Source organism: Ptychodera flava, chromosome 4 (assembly GCF_041260155.1).
Source record: "Ptychodera flava strain L36383 chromosome 4, AS_Pfla_20210202, whole genome shotgun sequence".
Taxonomy (NCBI): domain Eukaryota; kingdom Metazoa; phylum Hemichordata; class Enteropneusta; family Ptychoderidae; genus Ptychodera; species Ptychodera flava.
This window is the reverse complement of record NC_091931.1, coordinates 42405863-42418368: the sequence shown is the minus strand read 5'-3', so window position 1 is coordinate 42418368 and position 12506 is coordinate 42405863. Positions and strand designations below refer to the sequence as shown.

Here is a 12506-nt window from a genome sequence, read left to right as displayed (position 1 = left end):
AATTAGTTGGACGGGTAAAAATTAAATTATGTACTGTATCCACATCAAGATACCAATCCTAAATACACACTGATTTTATATTCTAATATGGCGGCCATAGTGGTAAATACTACCCAAATTACTGATCTCTTTCAAACTATTTTTATAATTATTGGTTGGCATGTAAAAAGTCATGCTTAAATTTTGAACTGGAAATTTTACATGTATTAATAAGGTCAAGCAATATGTGAATACTTATAAAAGAGTGAAAATTTCAACCTATCTACAAGATACGGTATATATGATTTTTAAAGAGCCTGTCTTACAAGTCAGAGTGCCAGCCTGCGACGGGAAGACAAGTTTATTTTTGAGCCCTGAACTAAGTATGAAAGGGCAATAGTTTTAATTATTTAAGCTGAGAACAGAATCCCCTGAACTCTTGCTGGTCCCAGGACAATCAAGCTCCATCCAATACTCATGTATGCCCACAACAGTCTACAGGTCCTACGTTCATTCATCTTTACTATTCAATGCTAATGTATTACTCAGTCCACAAAGCCATTTGAGAATTGTAAATTCACCTGGAATTATAAGCAAAACAAAGTCCTGAACCGATCTGACTGCTAGATTTGCTCAGATGCATAGACACTGCTTTGTGAAAAATGCAGAGCATAGAAAGTGACCCTATGGAGGATAAAGAAATGTACAAAGCAATGTTTTGTTTTTATTTTAATTGCATTTTAGTCTTCATCTCAAACACTCTGCATCAAAGATGTATACAATAATTATTACAAAACATGCCTCTAGTTTAAATTTTTTCCTATATTTACTATGGTTAGGATGCCTTTTTGGCTAAATTTATATTCACTGATTGCAATGAACATCTGAAATTGCTAAAAAGCATGCAGCTTAATCAAAGTGTTTACAGTACTCTCACCTGAATTAGGTTCTTCCTTATGGACAATCACTTCCGGGATTGTATCTTGTTTCTTTACAACCTCTCCATGACCAGCAGCTGCAGCTGCAACTTTAGGAGGAGGAGGAGGGGCTTTCCTCTTTTTACTACTGGCAGATCTCTTCAAGTTAGTCTCCCCTTTTTTAGTTTCATCCAAACCTGGGTTCTTTCTACTGTCACTGACCTCCGACCTCTTGACAGAAGAAATTTTTGTTTCATTCTTGTCATTTTCACCGGCTTTCCTTTCATCCTCTGATTCAGATTCTAATTTGGAAATTACTCTTTCTTTTTTCAGAAGGTCAGCAAGTTCTTTCAGATGGTCAGAAAACTTGTCATGGGATGATTCCAGTCCCTTTGACTCCTTTGTACTGGCCTGTTGTGTACCAGATACTGGTGTAGGTGTCATTCCTTGCTTGCTAGTATTGCCGATCATTGTTCCAGTAGGTGCTGGTTTCTTTGGTTTTGGCTTTGCTGCCACAGCTGGTTTTGGTGACCAAGTTGTTTTATTACTATCATCAACACTACTTTTGGAACTCTTGCTTGACTCTACTTCTATCTTATCCATATTTTGTGATGTCTCATTTCTTTTCTTTTCTGAAGTGTCATCATCTGTCTTGTCAGTCTTCTGCTTCTTATCATTTTCACTGCTCACACTTTGTGAGACAACAATAGTTTCTGCATCTTTCTTGTCTGTTTCAGCTTTCTTTTGCTCTACAACAGAAGTTGTCTTCAGATCATTCCTTTCTGTGTTCTGTGTCTTATTCACATTCTTTGTAATGTTCTGAGAAACAGCAAAAGGTTTTGCGGCCCTGGGCTGTTCCACATTGACTGGAGTTTTTTCGATTTCAGACTCCGAAGCAGGACCCTCAACATTAACAGTGGTAACATCCTTGTCCGGTGAACTATCACTGTCATCAATCTTTCTTTCTGGAGTCACATCCTCTCTCTCCAACTCTACAGCATCCTCATCCCCTGTCATGCTATTTCTTGGAATTTCCGCAATTGTCTCACTGAATCTAATCTGTTTTCTGACTCCCTTCTTTTTCTTGCTGGAAGCTCTTGCAAGAATGGAATCATCCGAAACTGGCGTGACCTTGTATCTTTGATAGGACTCCTTAACTTCATTAACATTTTCATCAAGAGCACTTCGTTCCTCTTTCTCATTGGCCGGCTCACTTTTTTCGTTGTCTTTGGCATGGTCAGATATCTCAGGAGGCGTTATTGTTTTGTTGTCCTCCACTTGTGCATGAACCATTACCACTGTTTTATTAACAGAATCAGGTGAACTCTTTCCATCATCTTTATCACCGACATCTTTCTGCTTCGCATTAGTCACATTTTCAGTTTCTCTGTCATGTTTGAATGTTGTCACAAACACGTCGTCTTCATCTGAGATGGGCCGCTCTTCTCCCGTCTTGACCATCCCTGTTTCGTCATCTTGAAAAGCTTCATTTGTATAGGTTTGTGGCTCTGTAATATGTCAAACACAGTGAGATGAATGCACGCAAATAAACATGTTATCTAAGTTGTAAGTCAATACATGATCAGTTTTAGAAATGTTCTGTTCAATTACAAACATCATGTAAATTACATGACAATTAATCCATTTTTCATTTGTTGAATTATTAATTAATCAATGAAGTAACATTTTGAACAATTTAATACTCGCAGTACAACTACGGATCTTTCAGTACAAAGACAATTATCAACTTTCAGTGTCCAAATAATGAATATTGTACTCAAAGAGATGACCACGGAGAATATACAAATTCTCAAAGATCTGTGGTACAGGTAGATGACTGTGTAGTCTCCATAACAAAAGTACACTGTTCTCCGTTACTGATATTATATGCACTGAACCCCTATATATAACATTTGAAACAAGCATGTACCCTGTGTGTACTTTGTACCATGGCATTAGCTTAAGTTGCTGCCCTGATTATAAATTATGAGTAAGATTGTTCGTGTTGTTTGATGCTATAGGAGAAGATGAAGGACCGTCAGTCTTACTGAAAATTAATATCATTTCGTTAGATTTTGAATTTGGACAGGTGAGAAACGAGTGAATTTGGACAGGTAAGTAATGAGTGTAGAAGGATGACATTTTTTGAAATTTTACTTGAATGTGGAACTTCATGTGGCAATCAATCATGTGGACAAGAGCTTGATAAATCAGCTATTTTCACATGAAGGGTATTAATGCACACGTATTCATCATAAATAAACATTCTAAAGAATGCAGCTATAGATGAAGTAGCAGGCCATACAAGGTTGTATATGTGGACAAAACACTTCTAGGCTAATAATTGATATTGATTTTGTAGCAATATCTATAACCTTTAACCTCACCTTTATATTCTTCAACATAGTTGAAAGGAAACCATCCCTCTCTGTCTCCAATGATACCTCTACAGAGCCCGTAGTTGTCCTCCTCCACAATGGTTACAATTTCACCAGTTTTCAACTCCAAATGCGTAGAGGATGGACCACGATAACTGTACCTCACCCTGCATCTGTGTGGTAGTATAGTGGATAAAAACACATTTTTTTCTAAATTTCCTTTCTTTATTTTCTTTCCTCTGCTATTAACTGCCTTTGACTTGCATGAGTGCAATACCAGGCAAAGAATTGTTGAGGAATAAATTCTTAAAGAGAGCCAACAACACCCATAATCCCACAATGGATCAGGTACAATCAATATATAACAGAAAATATGCAGTAATCACTCTAGTTTGTTACTGAAAAGGACAATTAATCATTAAACTGTCTGAATTACAATGAATCATGTATGATTAGTGGATGAAAATTATGTAAATTTGGAGTGTGAACCAGTTATACATTGTGATGCAGTGAGAAAAGACGGCCAGAAAACCAGAACTGATGTGCAGCATCTTGGAAGATTGTACCATATTGGTTTGCTGGATATCCTTGATAGACAATGAATCATTTCAAGGCAGTATAATCATCCAGCTGCAATCTTGCATCCTGTGCTTTCTGTTTCACCGTATGTCAAAACAGCCAATCAGCTAAAGTCTTATGAGCTGCTGTAAATAATTTGCCCAAAATCACACAAAGAAGTTTTATAATACTTTTGATTTCTAGAGAAATGTATCTTTATGAATAAAAAAAAAAATCTTTCCAGTGAATGGAAAGTCAGACAAAAGAAAATTATCCAATTATGATGGTGCATAATGTGAAATTACATTGATCAGGAAGAGCAGGCAAAAGACAATTGCTCTTCCCGTTGTCATGACAACAGATAGCATTGTAACTCACAGCTTGAGGTCACATGATCAAACCATATATGGCATGTCCAGCTGTAGAGTTGGACTGTATATGAATTAATTTTTAACTTCTGCATTTAATTTAAAAATACAAACTTGCCACAACAAACAGGATGATTTCATAATATTTGAATTCTACAACAAAAATTATCCAAAAATTACACAAAAATGATATTTTAAGATCTTACTTTCGTTTTATTGGTGCAAACATAAAATGCTGTACATCATCATCATCATCACCATCTTTGTTGCTTTTCTTCTTTTTGCCTTTCTTCTTTGCTGTTTTGTCTTTAGATTTAGATTTGGGTTTCTTTTGTTCCTCGTCTTCTTTTTTCCCGTCGTCCAGTTCACTTAACTCTGCAATGGTTGTTGAATTGGATGATCTGCTCCTCTGTAACAACAATACGATGTCCAATTCAATAATTTGTCAGCTGCTCAACAAAAATGATCAGTCTGACATTAGATGACAACATCATCTTTACAGCACATATTCATCACCAAGGAGACAGAATTGTTGCTATGGTAATGATACAAATAATGTCAGGTATAATTATACAATGGAAGGTGATGAAGCTAAGGCAAGTTTGCAAGTCTTACTTGACTGAACCCTTTCAGTGCCATTGGTTTGGTCCAAACCCATTGTTATCAATGGAGAGTGAGGACCTGCTAACTAACATTAGGGGTGAACAGTTTAAGATAATATATTCGGGACCAAAAAATTCTGTAATGCCAATAAACATATCATTGAAGTGCCATGGTCACACTGCTCCATCACAATAGTTGCAGTTGGTTAAATATTTAATTTTATAACACATAAGATTTTCACGATGAGTAAATTATATTAAAAGTTTTCTTTTCATTGCAATGTGATGCACATGGTTGTCAACATTCACAAGTACTTTTTGTAAGAACTGATCACAATAACAACATTTTCACATTTTCTTTTAAAATTGTTCATTATCATCGTACTTCTCACTAGATTTCCAAGATAAAAATGAATTGTTCAGTTTATTTGGTATTGGCTAATAAGAGGAATTTGAGTTGAAAACAACATTTGATATTGACTATACTATTACATTTGTCAACCAGACACAACTGTCTTCACATCAAGCTTTGCATTCAGTGCATTGGAAATGACGGCCAGATCCTAGACTTGACAAATACTGCATATACATGTATGAACCTTGTGACATATTTTGTTAAAGGGACAAAGTCGCCCATTTTTCATGAACTTCGTTTGATGCAAGATAGTACCTTATATTGTTTGACATGTTGAAAGATACTGAATAAATGGGTGACCATGCATGTATTCGACCCAGATTTTACACACGATATGTGAAACCATCGTGAAAATGAATTAATGCGGTCATGACCATTACCGGGGGTAATTCATTTTCGTGATGGTTTTATTTAATTTGTCTACCGGGTCGAATAATGCATGGTCACCCATTTATTCAGTATCTTTCAACGTGTCAAACAATATAAGTAGTATCTTGCATCAAACAAAATTCATGAAAAATGACCGACTTTGTCCCTTTAAGTTTGCCCATGGAGGGAAATATGGTCTGTCATAGAACATCTGCACGTCTTCTCCACTGTAGTACAGCCCTTAGTTACCACTATACTCATTTATCCATACATTAACCCCTCTGTAAGCCTACTACAAGTAGAACCTGCTGAACTTATCACACAACAGCCTGTGAACCTACTGTGAAAATCACCATGGCAACCGAAATCACAATTCTCTGGCTGTTTGCTATCACTTCCACTACAACAACGAAGTGAAACAAAGTTTGCTATAGGTCTGCAGTTTCACACAAATAGTTTCAATACTATAGTTAATAAAACTAATTATGAACCTTAATCAGCAAATATATTTACATCCTATGACTTCTACATATCTTCCAGAGCTTGAAACTCAGAGACATCTAGCCTTCGTAAAAAAAATACTGGACCATGTAGCCAAAATCACTCCAACTGTCCCGCCTGTGAAAAAGACTGTTGATAAGCAATTTTGTGTCTCATATATGTTCTGTGGTCCTTCTTGAATGTCTTTTACTGTAACTGTGTTTACCAATGGAAAATATCTGCTGGACAATATAATTCAAATTTTTTTTGGAAATAGTGTTGAGTTATAATACAGCTGTGTCATGTTTTGATCTGAGTGAACTTTAGCTCAACTCATATGAATAAACACATGTATTACGTGCATCAATTGGGGAATCAATTGTTCTTGTGTTTGACAGATTGCACTGTTCGGAGAGACATTGGAATGCCACTCTGATAAACGCATGACCTACCTGGCCCATAGATAAGATGGTATACACCCTGACACTGCCAATCCACAGAAAACTGGACTTAATTTGGGGCAGATTATACAAGAAATATTCCATGTTGAATAACATTTTGCATTTTCTAATTTGGAAACAAAAACATTTAAACTATAAACATCCAACTGATTATAGAGATGGGAGTTAACCCCTTAACATGAGTTAACATGTTTTAACAGTTACTCTGCAGTGCACAATAAATATTGTAATAATCCCATGACGCCTCAAGAATTTTTACAATAAGAAGTGATATACAGAACCCTAAGAACCCTCACTAGGTATATACACAGTGGAGAAAGGGATTGGTTCAACATTACAAAAAAAATAGAGATTTAACATTCAAGCCAATGATTCATCTCTGAGGAGCGCATACTCTTGAGACAACAAAAGTAGGTCAGCCATTTATTTCAGTATACTCCCATTAAATTTGAGCAGAATCCTTTGAAACTGTTTCTAAGATGCAACATGATGTTTCAATTGTCCCATCTTCTTGAACAGAAATAACTTCAACACATTGAATAAATCCAAGTATGATTTAATGATGAAAAAGTCACGTGGAACAAATGTGACTCAATTGATGATCTACCATTGCGGAAGTAGTGTACCTTAGGATGTGAAAGCTGGGAAGTGGGATGCGGAAAGATACAGAGTTACATACTAGACTTTATATCTTGAATTTTCCATCAACTGTAAGTTTCAATTCCCCGGTATAACTCACACATTTCCACAAATTTGAAAGATGAAAACTGATGGTAAAAATACAATGTATCTGCTGTTGCTTGAATGTGTAAAGTTGTCATATGTTGACAATATTTTGAAAAAAAATTGCATTTTACAATCTGATCTGAGAAATGTAAGGACCTATTGGTTGTCAAATACACAAATCTCATACTTTTGTTTACAGGTATAATTTGTCATGATGTTTCACCAATTGAATATAATTTTGAATACTTATGAGAAATTGCATGGATTCAATTAATTTAAACTGTCACCTCAATTTCAGACAATGCTCATGTATTTTAAATGTGGATAGGACTGAGATAGGAAAAGTTTAGAAAATGTACATGATGGTAGATACATGTGAACAGATTTTATCCAAGCTTTGGTTTGAAAATGCCATATGATGACTCAACAATGGAGGTGGAACATTTCATGCTGATTGGAAAAAGTATTTTATTTGAAAATAAACAGCCTAAAGGTCTCTAACAGTCAACTTCAACAATATAGCTACTGTATTGTCTAATTTTTCGTTGATGCAAACTCTGGTGTACTGCATGTCTGTAATGATCTAGTAATTCCATTGATAGTACCCTGAAAATAACTGTTTGTGCTGTTGAGATATGAATTGTGAATCAAGACCGCTCGATGTCCATGCCATCTTTCTGATTTGTTCGTTCATTTAACAACTAGCTGCTTTCTTAACAAACAGCAGTTTAAATTTCGTGAAATAATAAAGTAAATGCAGCAGCTGGTTGGATTATAAAGATAATTTACCAAATCGTTCATAAATCCTGAGAATGTCTAAAATTCCAGTGTTTGAGGTATCTCAAATACCTTACATTGATAAGAAACAGCTGATAGGCTGGGGCGGAGGTGGTGGTTAATTTTAGTTGGACTGGACGGTTTATGAGGGCATTTCTGTTGAGATACTGACCCTGGTTATCTAATGAGATTTTTTAGTTGCTGCATTCAGGTTTTTTCAATATACAGACTACAAACATGATTGACAAAGCCATTATTTGCACTGCTTTGCAATGCTACTGATATATTTGACAGTCTTGCTCATCAAGCGTCATTCAGGAATGTTAGAAAGAATTCAAAATTATAACTGCTGCATGGTTCAGCTCCTGAAATAATGAAATCTTTACTGTTGTTTTATGGGATTTCAGAGTACAAGTTAAAGGAACAAAAAAACTCAGTATTTAACAAGTGTCCTGGGATCAAATTCAAACCCGACATGTTCACAGAGTCAAATATGTACCAAAAGTGTTACATCATAACAGGAAATTAAATGAACTATGATGTCATACATTAAGCATGTCCTGTTAGGAACAATTTGTGAAGTAATTTAACACATTGCATCAAAAGGGTCATGAATCTTATCTGAAAATGACTTTGTCTTTATCAGTTTGGGAAATTAATTAATGTTACTGAGTGTTAATTTTTGTGAAGACCTTCATATAAATGGGAAATTACAGACATAAACATGCAACTAATATTTGATGCCATTGACAAACTTGCATCTCTAATGACAATTTTCATAAAATTTCTACACACAGGACGTCAACTTAATTATGAGTCCAAATGCAACCGAAAATGAGTCTTTGAAAATATCCAAAGTCATTATCACCTTTAAAATTTGTTATCTCAAATATTATTTTTTGGACTTGAAATGTTATTTTGTAGTTTTCATTTTTTGGATGAAATGTTTAGAAATTAATTTAGTATCACACACAAAATGTAAAAGGCTGGGGCATATGAAATGCGATATACAGCAAAAAGCCCCCTTTGTAAAAAAATGGTCTGTGCACAAATGAACAGAATGTTGAATGAATGCCAACAATTTAAGAAATTCAACAGTGTCTTTAGTAGATGTGAGTACAATAATTCATCAAGACCTTTGTCATGACGAAAAACTCAAAGGCAGCCTGGCCATATAAAAATGTCTTTTTCAGCAGTTTAACTTATTTGAGCAAACAAACATGTTTTGACTGTTAGTATAAATCTACGATAAAGACATATTTTGCATGGTACAAGTAACTTTTCCTGAAAATTCATCTGAATGACTTGAAAACAGTGAAAGTACGATATTTCATTAATTCTGTTGAGTAATTAGGTCTTCACCTTAAACAGCTTTCCCCCCTTCTTTCTTATTTTGCACAAGGACTTATATGACCCAATCTCTCAGGAACTACTTTACAATTTGTAACTGTCATAGGTTATCAAAGTGCAATTCGTTCTTCTATGGCAAAGATGCACTTGAATATATTCTCACAAAGAATTCAATACTGTAATCTGTCTTATGACCAATATTTCACCCAAACTGACCTTTCAGCATCTAGATTCCACGAGATACAGGCTACTTTCTGGACTATGAGCTATTTCAAAAGACAGCCCTACAAACAATTCTGACAGTTTGAACTTTGTTACTGTGAGTCAAGTGTACAATGTGTCGGCACCCGGATTTCGTCACTCCAGGAAATAAAACAAGAAAATATTCCTTCTCATAATTCTAATCAAGGTCTACTTGTCACCTGATTTAAATTAAGATACATCAAGACCTGGCATCAGATTATCTTGCCAGGAAATTGACACACTAGAGTACAATTTATAATCCTCTCAAAGACTAAAACAAACTTCATCCAGGGGATCAAGTCCCCGGCCTTTAAAAGATGTTAAACCAAGACACAACCAGTTTAAATTGGACATGTTCTTACTCAACTGTTTTTGTTCAAATAAACTTTGCGCCCACACCCACTGTCAAATGAATAGATTGTCTGCGTAGAAAAACTAAGTCTGCATCACTGTTACAAATATGTCTATATGACAGAAGACCCGGCAATTTCTTCACTAATCTTCATAATATTTTAGGAAATTTTTCAGATAGTCATAACAATACAAATTTTCAGTCACTGAATATATACTTACCTTCCTGCAGTAGACGATGATAATTGTTGTAACAATGGCCAACACCACAAATGCACATGAAGCGATAATTATAATCAATAGCAAATTGTCTCCATCATCTCCATCGGGATCTTGAGAACAACAAAAAAATTATTGTCTTCCATTGATTGTTGTGTAAATGACTTTGTACATATATCACTTGGTGACTTGTCTCTCCTAATTTTCAAAGCAGTCATTGCCTGCATTTCCACATCAGAGTTTTGTATATTGAATAGAAAATCATTGTTTATCAAGACGGTGTTGGATACCCAAAGCATCGTGGGATACATATAGCATGCAGAGAGAGAGATTCATCCAATCCTACAATACCGTAGATGTTTGTGTTATCATGCTCATCAGATTGGGACAACACGGCACTTCTCATTCATATTATTTGAAGAAATTAACAGTCCCAGCAGTTGTAAAGTTTAATGACAATTATGTACAATTTACTTGATCTGAATGAATTTTGAGTTTATCAACTTCTGTATAAGTTACCTGATTAATAGATAATTTTCTACACCGGCAATTTCTCAATTTCATGCATGCTAAGCTTGCTGAATTCTGATCAAATAAATGTATTTTAAATCTAACATGTTCTTAAAATTAATTGAAAATAATAAAATGCAAATACAATGTACATGTATTTCACATTGATAATTGTAAATTACCTTGATCAGGGTCTCCCAATTTAGCTGTCTTGCTAAAAAATAAAATCCCGGTACATCTGACAACAACACTGAATTGTTCTGTTTATATCTCATTTGCATTGATGGGACAGAATCTAGCGACAGCTTACTCTAACAAGCGATTTAACATTGCAACTTGTTGTTTCCTTGCAAATTATTTCATTATTCACAGTCCACCGGCGATAGATATATGATGGTTCCTTTTCGTGGAGATTGTTGGTTTGTTTGTCAAAACAAAGACACAAAATATAAGAACTCTGGAATTGACTGCAAATGAAGTCAACTAGATAAATGTAAGGACGAAATTTTTTACTGAATTATGACTCAATCTTTGTTGGGAGGGAAAAGGAAATGAAAAAAAAATATTTACCTGGGGTTGTGAGAGCTGAGGTATCTTTGATTTTGATTGGTGCCATCACTGTTGGAAAAGAGGAAAAACTTTTTAAAAGAAATACTTCCAGATGTTTCCAACATTTATGAGATGAGAATTTAAAACTAGCTTGTTGTTGTCAAGGTTTGACTGAAAATGAAGGAAGATGGAATTTGAACACCTGTTTTGAACCTTTGACCTACACACAGAACTTTTGAGGTCAAAACTCAAGGTGAATAATTTTAAAGTTTTCAAATCAATCAAAAAATCATAACCAGCAGCAACTTGAAATGTGAGCGGTGGAGTAACAATGGGAAACCAAGAATATTAAACATTGTTCGCAGTGCTATAGAGGGGAGACTGAAAAATGCAAAGGTGTGATCTGCTGTGTGAATGCAATCACACTAATGTTTTGTAACCTACCTCAGTTTAAATGCAAATTTGCTAGTTTAAGCTGTACAAGTGGGGCTGGTCTTCACGTAGCATTTGCCCAGACTTATTCACATGGCTATAGTCTGAATAAAAATAAAAAAATATTTGATGGTGTTGCTTTTGAGAAGCTGAGAGTTTGGTATTCCCTGGGCTGCTCCTACTTCCGATATGCGTATGCTACAGTACCGCACATACTACCGAACTGTACTGTGTACACCGTGTAGGATATAAAATGTACAGTAAATGTAACAGCTGTATGGTTCTATGGTTTAATAAATCTCTCGAGAGATTGAAACGTCAGTAAGTCTCTCACCTTACTTTCCAGCGCACTTGCCGCCTGTCTGCGGATCCTCAGGGATCAAATGTTTAAAAGTAAACTTTGGAATATTCCCAAGTATTACGATAATCCCAATGTCAGACCAATCAAGGCGATTTGTTCCGTGTCATATCACTCGCCACCACTGAACCGGGACTTCTGTGCATTGATCAATGGTGTAAAATTGGAGTCATGAGCGGCGACTCAGTGTGTTCAACGGTAGCTATGATTACGAAGAACTGTGTAAACAGAAATAGCCGCAAATCTTTACCTACCTACCTGTTCTGTCATCTCATTTCCGCATGACAGAATGCTATTGAACAAATGAGGGCACCAGAAGCGCAGCTCAGCCTGAAGAGTTCACTGAACAACGACACATGATATGACATGACAGTGACAAATTCGGGATCACCGACCGTGTTTCTTTGAACTTGACCTTCCACTGGCGGGGATGGAGACGACTCTGATCGTGTATTTGCTGCGAA

The 12506-nt window shown here is 35.6% G+C and overlaps 1 protein-coding gene across 1 annotated transcript in view; it reads right to left on the bottom strand.

Moving 5' to 3' along the window:
- Positions 1 to 12254, bottom strand: part of LOC139131858 (uncharacterized) — a 36247-nt gene extending 23993 nt beyond the window's left edge. The window contains exons 1-7 of the mRNA XM_070698150.1: positions 12019 to 12254; positions 11697 to 11788; positions 11274 to 11321; positions 10197 to 10306; positions 4407 to 4609; positions 3284 to 3447; positions 917 to 2404 (exon numbers count right to left, since the gene is read on the bottom strand). Of these exons, the coding sequence (XP_070554251.1) occupies positions 917 to 2404; positions 3284 to 3447; positions 4407 to 4609; positions 10197 to 10306; positions 11274 to 11319 (2011 nt within the window). The 5' untranslated portion in view covers positions 11320 to 11321; positions 11697 to 11788; positions 12019 to 12254. The remainder of the gene's footprint in view (positions 1 to 916; positions 2405 to 3283; positions 3448 to 4406; positions 4610 to 10196; positions 10307 to 11273; positions 11322 to 11696; positions 11789 to 12018) is intronic.
- Between the last annotated feature and the right edge of the window lie 252 nt (positions 12255 to 12506).